This window comes from Castor canadensis, chromosome 1 (assembly GCF_047511655.1).
Source record: "Castor canadensis chromosome 1, mCasCan1.hap1v2, whole genome shotgun sequence".
Taxonomy (NCBI): domain Eukaryota; kingdom Metazoa; phylum Chordata; class Mammalia; order Rodentia; family Castoridae; genus Castor; species Castor canadensis.
Window position 1 is genome coordinate 50,549,259 of NC_133386.1, and position 22,247 is coordinate 50,571,505.

The 22,247-nt window shown below is 41.2% G+C and overlaps 1 protein-coding gene across 4 annotated transcripts in view; it reads left to right on the forward strand.

Moving 5' to 3' along the window:
• The window catches only part of Lama4 (laminin subunit alpha 4), a 156,514-nt gene that overhangs the window by 14,403 nt on the left and 119,864 nt on the right, over positions 1-22,247 (forward strand). For 2 of the 4 annotated variants that reach the window (XM_074076232.1, XM_074076245.1), the window contains exons 1-2: positions 4,892-5,045; positions 5,175-5,514. In XM_074076232.1, coding sequence (XP_073932333.1) covers positions 5,320-5,514 — 195 coding nt within the window. In that variant the 5' untranslated portion in view covers positions 4,892-5,045; positions 5,175-5,319. Of the gene's footprint in view, positions 1-4,891; positions 5,046-5,174; positions 5,515-22,247 lie in introns of those variants that run through there. The other 2 variants (XM_074076233.1, XM_074076240.1) reach the window with 2 other exon arrangements.

Below are 22,247 nucleotides of genomic sequence, written 5' to 3' on the forward strand. Positions count from 1 at the left end.
ACAAGATTACCCTCCCTAAGTGCAAATCCAAACATGAGAGCTATTCACAGTAACACACTGGAGTCACACTGACATGGAGAAAAAGTTTAAAATATTAGGTATAGTTTGATTAATTTTGGTAAAATAGATGCGATATACAAAATGGACCTATATAAAACATATATGTAAAATATATAGTGGGGTATATAAAACAAAAATACATGAAGTATACTAACATAGATATAACAAAACAACATGAAGGTATTTTAACCAAAACATTTTCAGTATTCTTAAGTTATTGTCACAAAGTAGTATATTTCCTAATAACTTATTTCCTCCTTTCCTTATTAGGAAATATACTACTTTTAGTGCAATTATCTTATTGCACTAATTACTAATTTTAGTGCAGTTATCTTATCTGATCCATTTTAAATGCAAATATGACCATGTCATTCCTAGGCTTAAATTTCTTCACTTAAAAGATGTGACAACGACATAGGACTTCTGCTGGAGGGGGCAGAGAGGCCAGTAGGGACCAGGAAAGCCCTTTCTTCTCAAGTAGGTGGTATGGCCTGCAGGCTGTGAAGGGGGAAGAGGGCTCAGAGAGTGCATGGAAATCACCTGGCTTCATCAGCCTTCCCTTGGCATCACTGCATCTGTACCTTTGCACCATTCTTCCTCTCCCCCATCAGTTAAGATTCAGCACAGCTGCCTCCCTCCAGAACCTTCCCTGACTTTCATGCAGCTGCATCTGTGAAATGGTTTGTTCTATTTATTTTATTAGCCACCTGTCTGGACTTCTCTGAACTGTTAACCACTTTGCATTCTTTCCAGGGTCTGCTTATACCTATTCCTTGACTACTGTCTCTTGACTGCTTGGTGATAAGGATCATGTTTTGACCATTTATCTTCAGCATCTAAACCTGGAATACTGAGGTATTCAGTAAATGCTGATTAAAAGAAATGAATAAAGGGATGGATACAAAGAATGGAGGTAATGTGTGCTCAATGCCAAACAAGGCCTTGTCAGAAAAAGCAGCATATTATAAAGCATATACTATCCTGAACAAAAGCCTGAGAAAACCCAGGGGAGGAAGAATACTTTTTTAAATCCCTCTTCCATCTCTTAGCTTTCTTCATGCTGCTCCTCATATGGTCTGGAGTTCCATCAGGGTTTCTCAAGAACGAGAATTTCCATCTGAGAAGAGACACCACCTTATACTTTCCACAGGATTATCAGTTAGAGACTTCACAGCAGGAGGTATAGCTCAACTCATACTTGTTTCTCTGACCAATGGGATCATGAAATTATTGTCACTAGTACACAGTTCCCACAACAATCCTCTGTCTGCTTATGTCAAGATTAGCACCTACAAATCCAAAATAGCATCTGACGCAACTTTCTGTTTCCAGAACAGCACATGGGATGTGTTAATAACACCCTTGCTAGATCCTTGGATGCTGAAGACAGCCCCAATAGCCAAGTGTTGAAGGGACAGGCAGCCCTGATGTTTATCTGCTGATAACTGTACTGGTGGGACTCATAAGGGAATTCCAGAACTGTCTTTTGATAAAGCCTCAAAACCACCAGATCCACTGCTGCCAGAACTAAAGATAGCTTGGTCTACACGGGAAAGCAATTGGTCTGTAAGTTGGAAGGTGCTGACCCTCATTTTGCACTAACTGTTTCCGTTTCCTGGAGCAAATCATTTAATCTCTTAGCCTCTGAATGTCCATGCTTTCTTCTGTGCCTAGGGGTGATAATGGGGAAGGTAGGAGTCCCAAAGGAGATAATGGTCCCTCATCCCCAATCTCAGGAAAGGGAGAGAGGGACAGTCATAGTTAGAAAACAGCCACACTGGAAATGCTCCCCTGTTGTACCTGTAACAGGAATATAATCCTCCTATGCTTAGGCCTTTGGGGGCTGGGAGTGGCCATTTGGTGAGAGGTAATTCCCTTTGCTCTACTGCCTTCTAGCTTGCTGTGAAACATTCACCATGGTCTCTTCTTGCCTGCCTACCCTATCCCTCTACCATCCACCACAGCCTCGTTCAATGGCTAGCACAGGGAAGAGTCCAGTAGAAGCCAGAAATGAGAATGGCTATTCTGTGCAATTGGGAGGTCACCCAAGCCTTAGGATAAATAACCATGGCTATTTTTCTTCTTCAGAAATACTCATTCTGTTCTTCTTTAAGACTTGAAACTATTGTATAATTAAATAGTATTTACTGAGTATTGGCTATACATGCCATACTAGGTTAAAACTTCATTTAAATTATTTCATTTACTACTCATAATATCTGAATGAAAGAACCATCTTTACCCCCATTTTACAAATGAAGAAACCGACATTTAGCTTTTATGTCAAGCTCAGAACTATTGTAAATAGATCCAGGATTTTATTTCATTAAAAAACCATATTGTGAATTTGCCTGAAAATAATTATAGTGCAGAAAGATAAGGAAAAAATTGGAGAATATATATTTAATCAAATAGTGGGTCTTGAGCAAGTACACAACTAACCCCACCATTCAAGCCTGATTCTAAAACCTGCACACTGCCTGCTGGGCAGGGAGAAGAGGTCTCAGATTAAAGAAAAAGTGTGTGATTAACTGATAGATATCAAAGCATAGGATGTAATCCTTCAGAAAACAAGTTATGAACAGCCTTGGTGTGCTGAATCAACCCATATGTATCTGCCTTTCACTCTATGATCCATCATAGCTTCATTCAATGACTAGCACAGAGAAGGGTCCAGGAGCAGAAGTCAGAATACATAAGTGCATATATATGAATAGTTCATTGATAATATTGTTAGTTAAAGTTCTTTCAAAAGGAGGCTGGGACAGGATAACTGGGCATTATTGTTCTTCCTCAGAGTCTGGCATCTTGTTTCCCAAAGGAAATCTCAAGCACTAACCAAACCAAACCAAACCAAACCTATGTCTAAGCTCTGTCATTGAATTTAGTTGGTTAACTAGTTTACATGGCAGAAGATGATCGCAGTTTTTCTTAGCAGTTCCTTACAAAACTATTTTTAAATCTTTAAATGAAAACATTATACTTGGAAATCTATGAGAACTCTCTTTGTTTCTTCTGGATTTGGCTCATTTGTATGATAGCTTTTTCTTATTTTAAATCAAGGACTTTACTGTTACCAAGCAAGGGTTTGGTGCCCAGTTGAAATAGAAGTCAATACCACAGCACTGATTTTTTGCTAAAAGAGCTTTACTGAAGGTTACCTGACAAGGAGACAGAAGACACATTCAAGTCTGTCTCCCTGACTAGCTGTAATAAAGGAATTTAAGCAGCCTGGGGTCAGTAGGAATCATTCTGGTAGGTCCTGAAACTGTTGACGGCACTCCATTTCTTATCTAGGTCCACGCCCAGCTCTTGTTCCTGAAATCCCACTTCCTGGAGACTTTTGGCTCCATCAGGCTCTCAAGGTTATTTTAGACCAGGTCCTAGGTTCTGCATCTGCATCCTGAAAAACAGCCTCGACAGTTTTTAGGAGCAGAAAAGTTGACGTTTTACAGCTCGGTTTTGTTACCATTAGATTTGCCAGAGCTGTAGTAGCACTCACCCATTGCCAAAGGTGTATAACAACACCTAATTCTTGGGCTTATCATCAAGATGAAATTAAATAAGAGAGTTGCTGCAAATTTTTTACACATGGGAAGCACTCAAAAAATGTTGGTGCCATCTCTACTGCCTCTGAAGTTAGGGTCTTTATTTTGTGAATTTCAGGACCTTGTAGGTGTAAACAGGAGCATTGGACCTATAAGACCTGGATTCAAACCCCAACTCATCTTCCTACCAGATGGGTGGTCCTGGGCAAATGTACTGCTCTCTCGGAACCTCCCATTTTTCTTGCATAAAAAGGAAATAATAGCCCTACTGTGCGGGAATACAGTGAAGTTTACAAATAACATATGCCAAATATCTGGCACAGGATGGCTGTTGTTTTGTGTAGCCTTGGATCAAACAACTTGTTCTATGGAATGGAGCTAATTATTAAGTTCTGTGAAGATGTTTTACTGCATGGTTGTGATTTCAAACACCCAGGAACTCACTTAGATGTCCCTTCATGGTTGTCTCATCTGGGCATTTTTAAGCCACTTCTGGGTGAGTCTCCTATTTAAAACTCAGTCATAAAGCCCAGGTTTACAAAGGGACAGATCAGCGACAGTGGCCATTCGCCCATCCGCAGGGGCACCGGTGGCATAACTGTAGCCCAACTTCCAACCAAGTTACATGACTCAGACAGATGTAGTAGGCATGAGATTACAGGCCAAGAGGAAGAGGTCCGGCTGTGGGCAGTATATTTGACAGGCTCATACACTGCAAGCCTTGTTCCGGGTCCCTTATAAAGCACCTCTTTAGGGTGAAAACAAGATGTTCTTTGTAAATAAAAGTTCACGCATTTGAGTAATGAAGTCATTTTCCAGCCCTGCAGTGAAAGATATTCTTCTCCCAAGCCTTCTGGGTGAGGACTGTCAAGAGGAAGAGGGGCGGCCAGTGAGACTCAAGAGAAGACATCAGCACCAAGAGTACAGCAGTCCCTCTCTAGAAAACCCGAAAAGCCTTGCTCAAAAAGAGTGGGCACCCTGTCCCTTGGTTCCTGAGATCACCGACCTCCGGCTCCCTCCCGCCCCTGGAATCCCTTTCCACCCACTTTGCTGCGAACTAGTGGGGGCCCCATAAAAATCTACATAAATAGATAAGACACTCAGCAACTTTGCTAAACAAATTAGAGATGTGAAGAAGCAATTGCAAAGCTGAATATTCATCTGGAGTCCTTGGAGGGGTTCCAAACTGGGGGGGAGGAGGGGGGAGGAGGGGGGAGGAGGGGGAGGTCCCGACCTTCTCTGGTCGGAAAAGCCAACTAGAAGAGGGAGGGCCTGGAAGTGGAAGGTGGAAAAGGGAGTGGTGAGAATGAGTGGGAAGGAAGCCAGCGGAGCGCCGTCCTCAGTCCCGGCAGCCAGGAAAAGGAGGTGGCGGCGGGAGGGGCTCCCCCGGTACTGTCCGCCTTTTGATGCTCGCTGGGTCCTGAGCTCCATCCATCCGTAGGTTCCAGACCCAAAGCCTAGCGAGGGCGGGGGAAGGAGGACAAAGTGAAGGAGGGTGAGAAGACGGAGGAGGGTGGAGAGAGAGAGAGACACTACGCTGACTCTCCTTTATTTTTTTAAACAAAGTTGCTGATTGGGCTGCCTGGCGTTCCCACATCTGGATAGTGCAGACCCAGAAAAGATACCAGGCACCACCGCACCTCGGGGGACCGACAAGACAACAAGCAGCTCCTGAACCCCGCGAAGAGCCCAGCTGGATGCCAGCGCAGAGATGGCTTTGAGCTCAGCCTGGTGCACTGCCCTGCCTCTGTGGCTCCTCTGGGGCGCCGCCTGCTCCATTGCGGTGTCCGGGGACGACACCGCGTTTCTCTTTGACATTGAAGGGAGCTCAGCTGTCGGCAGGCAAGACCTGCCTGAAACCAGCAAGCCACGCTTGACTCCCGAACCCCTGCCTCCTGCTGCCCAGGTACACTGTGTGGCCACCCTGCTGGGTGTCTGCGCCCTCGGCTGTGCCATAGCGCTCTCTCTTTCTCTGTCTACCCCTTCCTCCCTCCCTCCCTCTCTCCCTGTCTCTCTCTCTCTCTCCCTGCCTTTCTTTCTCCTTCCCTCTCTCCCTCTCCTGCTCTCACTGCATTGAGAGTTTCACCTGAACTAAGTGCAGAAACTTGAAGTAGTTTTGCTTTGTAAGTTGAGTTTGGATGTTGGAAGTTGAAGGTGGAAGCTTTGGAACAGTGTCTATTCAAGCTGGCAGAAGTGCATGCACCCTTCATGCACTGAGTGAGTCTTTTACCCTGGAACCTGGAACTGCAGAAGCATGTCAGTCGACATTCTGCAATTTGTGTGCCCCCAACAGTCATGTTGTCAAGCCTGGCGCTTAGTGTGTGCACCTATCACTGCCTTCCTGTTCCTCTTTGCTGTTTGGACGATGGGAATACTACAGGACATAACCTTTGTCTCATACTGAACAAAGGATCTTCAGGAGGAGGTGACAGGCTGAGTAAGGGTGATGAACCATGAAAGAAGCTGTGAGGAAACAGCAGAGCAGATACCTTAAATAGACACGAGCCATTATATACCAGAAGCAAGATTAAATCAAACCCTGTCCCCAAAGTAAAAATGATCAGGATATGCCATTGAGCATATGTTTAATACCTTCCAAAGCTTTTAGTTGAAAACATAGTCAAAGTGTAGATATTTGCCAAAGGAGAATGAATTCAGAATAAGTGATTTAAGAGCCCCCTGAGCCCAGACAGACAATAGCATGTCCAGTGCGTGGGAGATGATAAGTAGAAGGAAAATGAAGTCACCTAAGTTCATGGGAAAGGAAAGAGCAACTGGCCTAACAAAATACACACACACTCTCTGTGTGTACACAGAGAGAGAGAGAGAGAGAGAGAGAGAGTCTATAGTTACGCTTACAGCAACCATACAACTAAAAGTTAAGTGAATTGACACTATTTCTAACACCACTGAAGTCTGGATTGTTGCTATGGATTTTACTAATTGGAGTATAACTGTGGTTAGTAATTATTGATGTAAATGGTCATCCTTCAGAGTGAGCTCTACCCACTCTTTCCCCAAGAAGGAGAGGTGAGTAGAGCCAGAGAGTAACCATGTCCCACTGTGGTGCAAAATATAATTTCCATTAGAAAGAGGGGGCATGGCTTCTGGTCAACTACACATCCAGACATGGTGGACAGGCCAGACCAGGACAGATTCCACACAATGGGAAGGCCTCCTTCTCTGCTGTCTTGGAATTAATCCCAGGGAAGCATATCTCCACCTGTTGCTTTTGAGCATGGGAAGTCCCTGAGTGAAATGCTTGACTTAAGAGTAGGATTGAGGACTGGGGGGGCATGACTTAAGTATTAGAGCACCTGTCTAGCAAGCATGAGGTCCTCAGTTCAACCCCCCCAGTACCACAAAAAAAAATGGGATTGGCAGATAGGATATAGGACACCCAATGAAATTTGAATTACAGATGAATAATGAATAAATTTTTGGCTATGTCCCAAATATTGCAAAAGACATATTTATGCTAAAATTTTTCATTATTCATCTTAAATTCAAAGTTATCTAGGCATTTTTGTCTGTTCAGTCTAAACAGTCAAGCTCACACAACTTTTTTATTTTTATAGTCTCATCCCATAAAAATTTAAGAAAGTAATTGTGTCAGTGCTAGAGAACCAAAAATTAATACCACAACCCTGAACAACTTCTTATATTCTCACATATTATGAAACAATAGGAAAGTGACACAGCCAAATGTTTAAATGACATGCATTCAAACCAATGGAGCCACATTCAAATTGCAAGCTTCTTGACCCTGGACAAATTATAGTTGCCCAAATTGCAGATAAAGAAACTGAGGTTTACAAAAGTTACTGATTCCCACCTTATACCTCAGAGAGTTAGGGTGATGAATTTAAATAACATACCCAGAGTGCTTAGCACAGTGTCTGACATAGAATACGTTTTTATACGCACTAAGAGTTGTTATTACAAGTGGATGATTAGATTAAAAGAAATCCTACATTTGGCAATATTTCTCAGAACTGTACTTTTATGGTACTATTGTACTTAATATTATTTGTTAACATTGTTATATGTCTGTCCACATCTTTCCAATCAAGAAGAATGGCCCCTTAGTCATTTAAATGTGCAATGTTGTTGGAGTCTAATAGGTTCAAAATGTCAGTTGAGGGCTTTGGGAAACAGAAAGAAGATATTAGTCATTCCAGGAAGGTCAAAGAGTGTGGTGTACACAGGGTGGGATTGGGCTAATTATGTTCCCAGAGCATAGTTTCCCATAATGCCTCCAGTTAGCCTGCGGTCCCCGGATGATGCCAACGCCTCATCACCAGGCTCCCCATGCTGTTTATAGCCAAGAAGCAGATCTTAAACCAAATACGCTCTGGAGACTTAATAACATGGACAACCACTTTACTGGATGGGATCGAAGATTGTATTTAGAGAGAGAGGGAGAACATGGATATGTTATTCATGGGACAAGTTCAAGATGTGGATGGGAGGGTATTCTAAAATTACACTCACTTTGTTTGAATTAGATTTATATGAATGGTATTCCTTAAATCCCCTTCAAAGGAAAGGAAGAAAAATACTAAGGCTTGGGAGGCAGGCTAGTGGGAGGTGCTTGGCTGCAGGCCCCTCAGTTCTCCCCAACCCCTGCCATAGCATGCATTCCGTCCACCCCTGGGTGCTTGACCCACTGTGGTGCTCAGTGTGATCTGGGAGCAAACACATGAAAATGCACTGAATGAGAGAATGGAGAGTACTGGCTGCCAAGAAGGAAGGTTGCTCCTTGTTTTGTAAAACAGGTCCAAGCTTCCCCCAAGGATAGAAAGAATGTGAAAAGCAAAACACCCATAGGTGAGTCTGTGCTCCTTGTGAGGAGGATTTCCTCACTCTACTTCTTGACAAGTGATTAACCACGTTTGTTATTGCTGAGTGTATGGTGACAGCAGCAGTATCAGTCAGTGAGGGAAGGAAAGGGTCAGGCTAGCAGTTCCAAAAGACACAGTCAGTATTCCAATACTTCACATTTTTTTAAATCCCTCATTGTCAACTACAGTATAACAAGTAAACCTAAGCAAAAAGTCTTCCTGGCCAATATTGAAATGCAGAAGAACCAAAGAAAATGCAGGAGTGGAGAAGAGAACACCCCAGAAGGAGCTGATATCAGAGTAGCCTTGAGCCTTGGAGAGAGTGAGATTCTTGTCTATGGAAAAGAAACCTGAGTTAAACACCATCAAGAACAACATTAGGTTAGAAGCTGACACTGTGGCTGAAGACAAGCCACAAGGAGACATTGAGAAATGAAGGGACAAGGCTGTGCTGGAAGGGTCAACTGGGAGTGACTAGAGGTAGCTATTACTGGTTTTGATCCATACATAAGAATATAAGGGAATTAAGTGACAACAGTGAGCAAAATCCCAGAGAGAGAAAAACAGGACTTTACCTCCTAGTAACCTAACTGGGTTTTACTGTTGTTATTATCGTATTAACTTCCCTCCAAAAAACTCAGTGCTCCAGGAGCCGTATGTGTGTCCCACCCTGACCCACAACTGAAGATGCAGGAGACTAGTTCTAAGGTACTTTCCCTCTGGATTCTTGTTGATCTGTGATCCCACCCCACACACACACACACACATTGTTAGGCTCCCTGCCACTGAAGGATTGCAGAATGTTTACTAAAAGACAGTTTATATCTCTTTCATTATCTGTGTTCCTTTTCCTTATCTTGACCCCTTACTTTGAAAAGGATTCCATAGGAGCACAATAACACAACCAGTCACTGGCCTGAGGCTTCATCCTAGACTGCTAATTCCAACCATTAGATTTGGTAATTTGAGCCCCCTGCGCGTGGTCATTATTCCAGTCACTTAATTATTCATACAACAGCAGATTTGGAGATCTATCATGTACAGAACAATAAAATAGGCACTAGGAGGGATAGAAAGAAGGCAGTCTCATCCTTACCCACAAGGGGTAAACAATGTAAGAGAGAGAAACAATTCATATACTCACTGCATGATGCAGAATGAACGAACATTCTATAAGAGTGGCTACAAGCTAAGTGCCACAGAGATGTGCTCAGGAGCTAGACCAGGAGGGCACAGTGACCGATAACCAAACAACAAAGTTGGTTTTATAAAACTTAGCTTATAGGGACTAGAATATAGTACTATTGGTATAGCTAACTTGTTGAGGTCTTACCACAATGCCAGACACTCATCCAAACACTTTCCTTTCACCTTCATGACAAATCATTGGGACTGTACTGTTGTACACTCACTTTACAAACAGAAGCACACACAGAGCAGATGCCCAGGTCGTCTATCTGGTAAAAGGCACCACTAGGAAAGAGTTTATAAAAGCAGTCTGACTGTCCAGGAATATGTAGAAGTGGTGAGGTAAATAGAATTACCAGTAGGAACCATTTTTATCCAGGTTTGTGGAATTTCTTAAAATGAAGAAATATAAAATGCCACTCCAGACCATTTATGCAATGCTTGCTAGAAGACTAGCATAAGTCACACAAACTGTTAGGACTGTCAAAGACTTGAGGTAACTCCCCTTCCCTGACTTGTTTAATAATGAATGATCTTTACATTTTTTATTTGTTTTTGTAGTACTGGGGATTGAACCCAGGGCCTCATACACATTAAGCAATCATTCTATCAATTAACTCTACTCTAGTCCTTAACTATTTTTTAAGCAGCTCATGTAAAAAAAGAAAACAAACAAACAAAAAGCTAATGCTTGTTGACTTCTGTTATGTCCCATGAGCCTATATGTATTATCTTACTTAATACTCAATAGTGAAATTATACAAGTTCTGCAGATGAGTGAATTGGTGTTTGGAAATGAGAGCAGCTTTGTTTTCTCAGTACATCACCAGGTCTCTCTGATGGACTTCTTTCTTGTTTGCTGTGCATCCATTTCCCTTTATTAGTATGTTCTAGTGTCTTTCCTCCACATGTTGCTATGGTCTCCATTAGAAGCTTTTGGTTTGTACTAGTAGATAAAGAATTCAAAACAGCAATTCCTATGGGAATACATGGTCTATTTCTTAAAAGTACTAGGCAATGAAAACTTCCATTCCGTATAGATCCAGAGTTCTCTGATTTAACCAGAGGAAGTTTTATTGTGACAAAATATTTATAACATAAATTTTATAATTTTAGCAATTTTTATTTGGTGGGACTGGGGTTTGAACTCAGGGCTTCACCCTTGCAAAGTAGGTGCTCTACTGCTTGAACCACACCTCCATCCATTTTGCTCTGGTTATTTTGGAGATGGAGATTCAGTTTGCTCCAGCTGTTCTTGAACTCCAACCCTTCTGATCTCAGCCTTCCACGTGGCCAGTATTATAGGTGTGAATCACTGGCTCGATTTTAATAGCTTTCGATTTTGACAATTTTTAAGTGTACCATCCGGTGACACTGTGTACACTCATATTGCTATACACCTGTCGCCACCACCCATCTCCACAAATTTTCATTTTCCCCAACTGAAACCCATTGAATAATAACCCCTCCCTTAGCCTCTGGCAACCGCTGTTCTGCTTCCTGCCTCTATGAATTTGACTACTGTGGGTACTTCATGTAAGTGAAATCATATATTTGTCCTTTTGTATCTGATTTATTTCATTTAGCATGTCTTCAAAGTTCATCTCTATTGGATATGTGTCAGAATATCATTTTTAAAGCCTAAATTTTGTCTGTCTAGCTATACAACTACCTATCTATGTAAATACAAATATAAAGTGTGGTGTATATGTAACATATATTTTTTTCACACACTGATAGACATTTGTGTTGTTTTGGTCTTTTGACTATTGTGAACAATGCTACTATGATGTTGGTGTGCAAGTATCTGTTTGAGCTCCTGCTTTCAGTTCTTTTGAGGATATATCCAGAGGTGGAAGTGCTGCATCCTATGGTACAAAGGCATCTTTAAAATTCAGATTCTTACAGAGGTCATGCAAACACTGACTGGGTCAAGCCCCCTCAATGAGGAGAACACAGCCTGTGATGGGCCCTAAGTCATAGGAGACCAAGGGATGCCTCCTCCAGATAGCAGCTACCTCTTAATGTTTCCAGGTCTTCTGGGGTTTTGTCTGTTTATTTTTCTGAGAGAAGACAGAATCTGGATTCTTAAGTGAAATTGCTGATTCAGTTTCTTAATGCCCTGGAGGCCAAGTCTACTGAAGGCCAGATTCAGCCCTGGGGCTATTTATTGGCAGTCTAATATTTGCAATTCCACTTTTGTCAAGGACAGAATATGAACTTGTAGCCAGTTGGATGTAGTATGAATCCAGTCCCTGGATTGACTAGCCATTTGATTTTGGACAAATGAGTTCATCTTTTAGAGGTTCAGTTCTTTGGCCATAAGAAAAATAGAACTGTATTTGCACTGCAAGATTAGTGTGAAATTTAAGAGAAGTGTTGTATCTAAGAGCCCTCGGGAGTCTCATTCTGTCACTCCTCCTCCCCACCTTTCTTCCACCTATTTCTGTCTATATGCAGGTAAAGCTATGTAGTTAGTGTCTTGTTAAAAGTATTTGGTTATCTAAATCTTTACTTATTCAGTGAGCTTGATTACTTTCAACTTTTGCTTACAAATTCACTGCTTGTGCAACACTGGAGAAGGAGACTTTGGGTTTAGCTTTTATAATTCTTCTCTTTAATGATTCTTTAAATAGCCTTTCCCCAGCAATAGGATAACTGGAGCAGTTATGAGAAATGATTGGGTTTCTCTAATTCTCCAGAAAAGGTAAACAAAAAATCCCAAACCCTTATTATGAGAGAACGACTTTTTTTCCTTCACAAATTCTCAATTCTGACTTGTCATAGTTTTGAGAATAATGCCAAAAGCAAATTTTGCTTACAGTTACCATATAACTATAACGATGGCCAGGCACAATTTTGAGGCATTCAATTGGTTAGAAACCATTAAACTCCGATTTCCAGTACATGCATTGAGTTCCAAAATTTAGCATTTCCAAACAATTATTTATTTTCTAAAATAAGTAGATCTGTGGATTCATTGAGACATAGTGAGCCTGGAGCCAAATATTTAAATATGTATGCCTATATTCGCAAAAGAGCAGTATTCTCTTTTCAACTGTTTTTCTTCTTTGCTCCTGGTGTGGTAAAGTTAAGTTCTGGGAAATGGTTGACTAAAGGGAAGTTTAACCACAGATGTTTGTAATTCCAACTTCAGTTCCCATCAAAGTCTTAATGAAATTCAGCTGCCAGCAGTTTGCCTCTGAGTCTTTTTATCCTGAGAAACTTGCAGGAAACATTCCGAGGCTGACTGGTGGTGGGAAACACGTCCATATTCAAACTCAAATCCTCTGCATAAAGAAAAAGCACATAAAGAAATGGATTCTTAAAAAAAAAAAAAAAAAAAAAAAAAACCTAGGGAAGAGGCAGAAGGATATACTTTAAATAAAATGCAAAGTGACCCTCTTAACTTCCAGGACTTTCTTAGATTTTATGTTGTGTTTTATGAAAACTAGAGACCTTGTGTTTACCTAAATGGGGTGAAATGTCTATATTTATGACTCCATGAGAACTGGTAAGTTGGAGAAATCCCATAATATTAACAGCTGCATTAGTACAAGTCTCTGGCAGACTAGAACAGTAAGCCATTCTGTACAATACAGCTAAAAGGGCCCCTGAGTCGGGTGCAGACTTTGTGTATTAATATTTATTTTGAAATTATGCCCTCCATTAGCTGAAGTGGTATAATTGCACTCAAGAAAATCAGGGACCCTAAGGATCAAAACTGTCTTCAGTAAAACTTGCCTTCAGGATGTGATTTTTATGTAGACAGCTGCTGTCTGTGTACAAAGTGGATTATAACTCAACATTACCGAACTTAGCAGTTCCATAAAGCCAAATGGCAGCCAGGAAGACCGCATAACAGACACCAGCAAGAAGCAAGCGATTCTTAGACTCTGGGTTGCCAGGGCTACAGAACTACCTAGAGTCCAACAATAAAAATATCAAAATGGCTGCAGAATGGTCAAAATGAGGTCAAAATCCTTTTCTACGTGTGTGATTACAGCGCAACACCTCTGCACAAATTCCAGGTCTCAGACTTAAAATGTAGCAAACCTGCTTGATAGCAAGTTAGTCTACAGTACCTTTCAAGGTTTGTAATGTGTGTGTTTCCCCTCGATGACTGGGGATAGCCTTTGACAAGCCAACTATGCCCTAAGTGTTACCTCTTTTCCTGCTAATCTGCCATGTGCTCTGGGAACAGCAGGCTGTTTCCTGTCAATCCCCAGGTTACAGGCGAGGTACTATTTGAAGACTGAGCAGAGTCTGAATGTCTGGACACAGGCTGCCATTTCATTGTAGTGCATGGATAATTACTTTATTCTGTTCTGCTCCTGGATATTATTCTCTGTCATGATCAATGCAAATAGACACCCAAAATTCCACTTACCAAAGACAAGTCCTGAAGCCTCAGAACTGAGCAGTAAAGGAGACCTATTTGAGGGTGTTTGAGACCTGTTTGAGAGTCACTGGGAGGTTATTTTTGGATGCAAAACTCTATTATACTTGAACCATAAAGTCAAAGAAATCATTGGATGTTAGATCTAGAAAAGAGATCCAATTTAGAGATCCAATCCAGTCCAATTTCAGGTGAGGAAACTGACTTGGACCAGAGGGGATTTGGGAAACCGAGCACAGGAGTACAAGGAACTGTCTCTGACTGTACATTAGATTCATTCCAGTTATTTCCATAGACTTAATCATCTGTAGCATTAGAACTAGAGATCTTTATATGAACATATCTTAATATCTTTTATTCCAGTACTGGAAATCAAACCGAGGCCCTTGCCCATGCTAGACAAGTGCTCTACCACTGAGCTACATCCCCAGCCTCTCATATCTTGATGCCTTTTAAAGGAAAATTATTTACATCGTTACTTGCTTGCTCTTTATTACTTTGTTTATCCTCACATTCCTTTCAGTAGGAGAGTCTCTGATTGAGGAAAGCTGGACTGTGAGTCTAGAACCAACTCTTCTGGTTCTTGGCTCCATCACTAAGATCATATCACCTTTGCCAGATGAAGGAACTGGGCAAGTCCCTTCCCCTCCTGTGACTTCAGTTCTTTAGCAAAAAGAAAAAAAAAAGTCACTTCTAACAAGTAGATTAAAATATATGCCAGTTACCAAAGTAAAGTAGACTCACAGCGGGAACACATTGAGAAACTCCTTGGACGTCGACTTAAATATTAAGAACGAAAGACAGGACTATAAAATAGGTACAGTGTGGGGGGTACTTGTGGGAAGGGGAGGATGAATGAAGGGAAGGAGATTAAGGTGAGGGTATATGGTGAATGGATTTCATATGGTTAATGTGAAATAAAAAAAGAAACTTCTTGCAAATGTTTTAAGTTTCAGGATCATTGGCTTATCATAGTGCCCAAAACAAAAAGTCTGGAATATTTACTTGTTGTTTTATATCTTCTTATAATTGAATTTTGAACCTGAACCTGAACAACTTACCTGAATTGTTCATTCTAAATAGGTGCATTTAAATAAAGAGACAAAATACAAATGCCAGTTAAAAGGACGTTAAGGAGAATCGAGTCTATGGCCATACCACCCTGAACGCGCCTGATCTCAGAAGCTAAGCAGGGTCGGGCCTGGTTAGTACTTGGATGGGGGGGACAGAATCAAATTGCAGTCATAGGTGTTGTCCCAATTAGAACCCCAAGATTTAAGAGTCCAGAGTCTGTGGGAAACCCAACCAGCCAGATGGTAGGGATAAGAGCAGACATGTTAACAGAGTACTTTTCCCTGCTTCCCACCATCTCTGGCTAGAGCTAGATGATTTGCAGGATGGGGTACCAGCCCAACCATAGACATGAACCTTTCCAAGGTGAAACACCAAAGAGGCTCCCAGGCATTATTAGGTGCAGGCACCTGCAGTTGTGTATAGGGTTTATCTCAGTGTGGTCACTGAATACCACCCCAGGGTCCTTGGTGCTGCTACCTGCACCAGACCCTTCAGGATGACCTTAAACATGAAGCCCCACACACAGAGAGATGGCAGGTATAACAATGGCAAAGGCCAAGGACATGGAGAACTACTGAGGGGAGACACTTGTCAATAACTAAATACCAATAAGGTTCAAGTGGTCCAGAGGGAAGAATGTATTTTTACTGAGAGAGAACAGATTATTCATTCACTGTATACATCAAAAGAAATCACCACATAATATTGTACACTATACACTTATCTGCTGGGTCTTACTCATACTGGAAAGGAATTTAAAAGTTTGCCCTAGACTAGGTTGAACACAGTATTTGAAAGCAAATATGTTCAAGGAGCTACTGGGAAGTCAGAACTGTTGGGTGTAAGGGAATTTACGCTGGTATGCGAGTTCCTATTTATTTTGGCTAAGGGGAAGTAAAGTCTAAAGAGTCGATAAAGTATAGCCCAGAAGTGCTAGCATCAGAATCACCTGAGCATGTGTTAGGAACACAGAACTTTAGGTTCTAGCCCAGAATCACAATATGCCTTTTCACTATTGACCAGGCTGTTCATAAGCAGAATAAAATGTCAGAAATGTGGGCTGCATGTGGTGGTACATTCCTGTAATCCCTGCTATGTAAGAGGCGATAGGTAGAAGGATCACAATCCCAAACCAGTCCCTGGGCAAAAATGCAAGACCCTCTCTGAAAAATAACTAAACTGAAAAGGGCTGGGAGAGTGTTTCAAGTGGTAGAGCACCTACCTAACAAACCTGAAGCCCTGAGTTCAAACCGTGATACTGCCAATGCCAAGTCCAGTAAAGAAGAGTTATTTCAATATAATTATGGGGGGGAAAAATTAAACTAAAGCATGTCTGAATAAAGCTCACAGGCTCACAAAGAGAAAAAAAAAAAAAAAAAAACCTCAAAGCAAATTGCTACTTCAAGGCATCAAGAGTTGCTGAGAACATGTCACTTCCTGAAGCCAAGTCCACAGATTGTGGGTGCTCAGAAAGTGGTTTTGAGAAAAGACTTGAAATACCAGGTATGGTGGTACATACCTATAATCCCAGCTACTCAGGAGGCAGAGATCAGGAGGATCACAATTTGAGGTCACCCCAACAAAGACTTAGGAAAACCCCATCTCAACCAATAAGATGACCATAGTGGCTTGCAACTGTAATCTCAGCTATGCAGGAGGCTTAAGGAGGATTGCTGTTGGAGACTGGCCCCAGGCCAAAAACATGAGACCGCCCCATCTCAAAAATAATTAAAGCAAAAAGAGCTTGGGGTGTAGCTTAAGCAGCAAGCATCTGCCTCGCTATCTCAAGGCCCTGAGTTCAAACTCCAGTGCCACCAAAAAAAAAAAAAAATGTCAAGCCGTGAAATGATGTATCAGGTTTCCTGCTCCTGCCTAACCCTTTCCAACATCTTCTATACTGAAATGGAGACTCCGTGCAGTCCTATGGGCAGGAATTGACTTGTGGAATCTGCTGGAAAGAAGGTTGTTGCCCAGACTTCCTTGGAAATGGTGGGACTGTGGTGTGTGTCTTCGTAACAAGGCAGTCATCTATCAGGACAATGAGTCTCCAAGGAGTGCAGAGTGTAGTCTGTGCCCTAGGCTAGAAAGATAATGTCACAGATGTGGGGGATCTGGTTCTCAGAGTGACAATTGCCATGGCTGTCCTCAGTGGGTATTGTTCTAAAGGAATTGAGAGCTGTGTTTGAGTCAGGGTATGTTCCCTCTGTGTCAAGCAGATAGCCCCATTCTCCAGGTAGACTCCAGGACTCCTGGATGCAGTCTTAGCCAAAAAGGACTATTTTTAAGGACTTAAAAGACAGTTATCTTTCAACATGAGCAGGACTGCACACTGGCTGATTCTAAGATCCTTTTAGCTAATCTAAACACTAGATTAGCACTTGTGTCCTGGTAGTGTTCTAAGAACTTTATATGTATTATTACTTCATTTATTCCTCATAATAACCCCTATAAGGATGGCATTGATATTAACCCCATTTTACAGATAAGGAAACTGAGTCATATGGCAGTTAAGGAACTTACTTCAGGTCATAGCTGGGAAATCTGGATCCAAGCTTTTAACATTCTCATTATAATGCCCTCTAATAACTGTGCCTAAATCTTAGTAGTAACCCAGCTAACAGAGACCCCCAGTACTGTCCAGGAATGCCTCCGTGCTCTTCGCGGTTGCTGAGTCTATATGGAGCATTTAAATTAGTGGTATGTTTAGGCCTTGACTTTTCTTATAATTATCCAGTCATGGAAAAAATTAACTCTATCATCTCAGCAATGATGTCTCTCAGATATGAAAGGAATAAAAGTTGATATAAATTCTAAATATATATCTATTCATGTGCCTCCAGCCTTGCTGAGCATTCACTTTTCAGTAGAGCCCTGAGTCCACTTTGTGGACCCTCACCTCAAAAGAACTTGAAAAAAAGGGGAAAGAGCCTGAACTGCAGCAAAACTGGACCTCAGGGGAAATGCTGAGACAGAGTATGTCAATCACAGGGAAACTGAGTAAGGGCTTAGAAACAGTTCACTTTCTAATATTTCTGTCTACAAATGATGACAGAAAAAGAAAGGAAGTTAGCAACCAGAGGACTCAAGTGACACCTAAGAGAAACATAGGAGAACTCCTTTCTTGGAAATTGTCAAGTTTTCTGAGATGAGTGAGTGAGATGAGTTAGCACAGGCAGCAAGAGCCTCATGCTGAAAGCATCATCCAAGGCACCAATGATTCAGTCTGATACAGACTCAGGGTGTTCTCTGTCCTCCTGGACTAGCACAATGTTTGTGGCAGTAGTCCTTTGTGAAGTCCATTGAACCTGGAAGGGGGAAATGTCTAAGGGTTACTATTCCCCAAATTTCATGCCCAACAATCTCCACTATTTCTCTTCCTCCTCTATCTGGGAGTTTTACACTGTTTCACCTGTTGTATTAGTATGCTAGGGCTGCTAAAACAATACCCCAGAATGGTGGCTTCAACAATAGGAATGGTCTTTTCTTATGTTCTGGTGGCTAGAAGTCCAAGATCAAGGAGCTGTCAGAGTCTGCTGGTGAGAACACTTTTCCTGGCTGACACATGGCTATCTTCTCACTAAGTCTACATAGCCTCTCTTCTGTGCACCTGCAGAAAGAGAGAGAGAGAGAGGAGTTTCTGGTGTCTCTTCCTCTTCTTATGAAGGCACCTATTCTATCAGATAAAGGCCCTGCCCATATGGTCCTACTTAAACGTTAATACTTCTTTTTGGGCCCTATCTCCAAATACAGTCACAGTCATCATACAAATTTTGAGAGGACATAATTCAGCACATAACATCTACCACATGAACTGTTAAGCAATCTCTCATTTTTTAATGAGACAAAGTAATTTATAACTGCAAAAGAGAACTCCTGATAAAATAAGAGAGTGTCGTTGCTCTATTTTAACCTTGGCCAAAACTAAAATTTTAGTATTGCATATTATTTGTATACATGCTGATAGACATGTCACAATTTATTTTCATTAGATAGTTTAAAATATGGAACACAGTATTTTCTCTGTGTTCTGAATTGCTCCACTATATTCTTAGGTCTCCAGAGACACTTATGTGATGAGCAACAGTATCTTCACTCCCTTATTCAACAAAATGTACCTATGAAGGACTAGCAGAATGACTCAAGTGGTAGAATTCCTGCCCAGCAAGCATGAGGTCCTGAGTTCAAACCCCCAGAACCACAAAAAAAAGAAAGAAATCAAGAGTACCTAGACTTTAACAATTGCCATGTATGCTACAAAGAAGAATGAAACACAGTCAAAGAAATAAAACAAATACACTAATAATGTAATAAAACTAAATTGTTATGTTATTTAAAAACTCAGGTGGTTTCGTTTCTGGTAGGAAGTTCCCAGGTAGCCTCATGAGAGGTGGCTTTGGAATTGGATCAACTGGATCTTTAAGACTGAGAAAAAGAATATACACGGATGGGAAAAGATAAGTGAAGACAAAGACACAGGATTTCTTCTAGGAAGAGAAATAGTCCCAGTTAGTTGGATTGGATAACAGGAAGTCATTGAAGATTTCCAAGCAGAAGAGTGCTACATTAATCTGGAAGCAGGATGGACTGGATGGTAGACAGCAGAGAGCCTGGAATAAGGGTAGCCTGTTGAACATCAGTAACTTAAGGGAAATAAAAAGGGCCTGGATTGTATGGAGGCTGTGGTCTAGAAGGAGGCTGTAATAATTGGCAATGTTTATCAAAATGGCTTGTCACATGTTTGGAGAAGTATCAGGTGTTGTTGATGTGTGCAATGCATTCAGTCACTGGGGGAATCTGTGCAGGGACCTTTTAACATAAGATCTACTAAGTCAGTCTTTTTCCACCTGAGGCACCATGGGAACATGTTGGGTACAACTTGGAGTGAAAGGGAGGCCCTACCTTCTTTAACCAGAGCATCTTCTTTTTCATCTCAGTTATAGATGAATTCCCCATTGAATTTCACTGTTGTTGTTGTTGTTGTTGTTAATAGGGTTTCTCTGCTCTAAAATGTTTGAAAACCACTACACTAGGGCCTCCAGAGTTGATATTCTCAATCATGACAAGTCTCCACAATCTTACCCAAAATCTCCTATCAGTCCTAGGGCGGATTCCTAGCAAGACACACACCTGCCTCTGGCTAGGACATGTTTCTGGCTGCAAGATTTCTGAGGCTCTGAGCTCCTCTATAACAGCTCCAAATATGAGCTAGAGTGTTCAAACAATTGGCCCTCTCCTGAGAGATATTTTTATGCTTCCTGTTCCCTGTCTGATGATATTTTTGGCTCTTTCCTAGGAAATTCCACTTCTGTCTCAGTCATTACCTGGGAGTGCTGAGGAAAACAACAAAAGCTTTTGGAGAGAGGATGGGTGGTAGTGGACAGACTGGTTAACCACTATCTTTTGATCCTCATAGGAATGGCCAGATGTTTGTTCAGTTATTATTTTTCTAGAACAACTCTTCCATCACAACTATCTTCTTATCCTAAAATGTGAACTGCATGTTGATATAAACCAGGTAATTTCTTACCTCCACCCAGAACTCAACAGGTAACACTCAGGCTTACTCTCTCCAGCTTCAACACAGTATTATGCCTACCTGTGGTCCAAACATCAGTTCCAAAATCTTTGAAGGCCAAAATGCTTCCGTTGTAAATGGAAAATCAAGAAAATAAACATCAAATACTTCATCTGTAGCTTTCATTTGAATAAAAACTAGTAAACTCTGCCCCCAGCATTTCAATGTCATGAACGTAACCTCCAGCTTTTAAATTCTGTTTTATAACATATGTTGAGAACATCCGAGGAGAACTAGTCTGATAATGAGCTGGGAAGGCTCCCTGTGTCACTTTTAACCCATAACTTGAAGAGTTCAGCTTTTAAAAACTTATTGATATTGGATAAGTGTTATTTACAACTGCCAAATACTGGAATTTCCAATGACTGCTAACTCGGTTGAGCAATAATGTCAATACTTACAAAGTTTTCATGGTTTACAAAGTGTTTACCTATATATTTTCACCTTTAATCTTCACAATCACTTACAAACCAATCAGGCCAGTGGTTATTAGTGTAATTAATGAGAGCATGGAGATGTGAAGTGAGCGGTTTAAAAGTCTTTTAGCGTGTAACCTTATTGGGTTGACAGGAAGTTTCATGGAATTCTGGACTGTTAGGATAGGAGGAGCCTAGGAATCATTATTCGGCTAATGTCATTGAAGAAGAAGAAACTACTGCCAGAATTTGAGTCACTTCCACAAGGTCCCACCAAGGGGTCCTTGAACTGGAACCACAGCCATGTTTCCTGGCTTTGGGGGCAGTCCTCTTTCCCTACTTCGAGATGGATGCCTCACAGGAACAAAGGCTGGGAGTGAGAAGCATCTAGAGATCTGTGTCCTAGAACAGTAAACAAGCTGTTCAGACAAAAGCAGATCCATATTGCTCTTTTTGTTATATTTTATGTATCTATCTTGTCTTAAAACTAAGTAATTTAATGACAAAAACATAGACGTCCTCAAAGAAAAAAAAATTCTCAAAGGCCTGTGGTCATTATATTTGCCTCAATTTTGAATTTAATTTATAATCGTTATCATTCATACTTTTCATTTTGTTTTAGCAATTTTTGCTCTGTTCTCATACAGCTGTCAACCTTTTAAACTTTGCTATCTATACCTATACTTAGAAAGTAAGCTTTCAAGTGCAATAAGACCTCAGAATTTCCGGCTCAAGTTTTCTGATGGTCACATAAGAATAAACATCACATCCTTGATCTTAAAAGGAAGAAAGCAAGACCAGTTTTTTAAAATGAACAATAACCCTTTTGTTTGAAAACAATTGGAGAACTAAGTTTTAAAATTCCCAGACCACATCATGTCTGGTATTCCCCCCGTACAGTCTTCAGTCAGGTTTCCACATGACTTTAAGAGATTTCCCCATTATGTTGCAAAACAATTGAAACATGAGACATGAATGATGAAAATGAAATGTGTGTTAGCACCAAAGCGGTCTCTTCTGACACTTGTACCCCACTGTGACCTTCCCAACTTTCTTGTAGCACTTCCAACATTTCCGGTTGAATTTGGAGAGCTTTTCCTCTATTGATTTTAAAGTCAAGTCACGCTAGTCTTCTAACAGCAA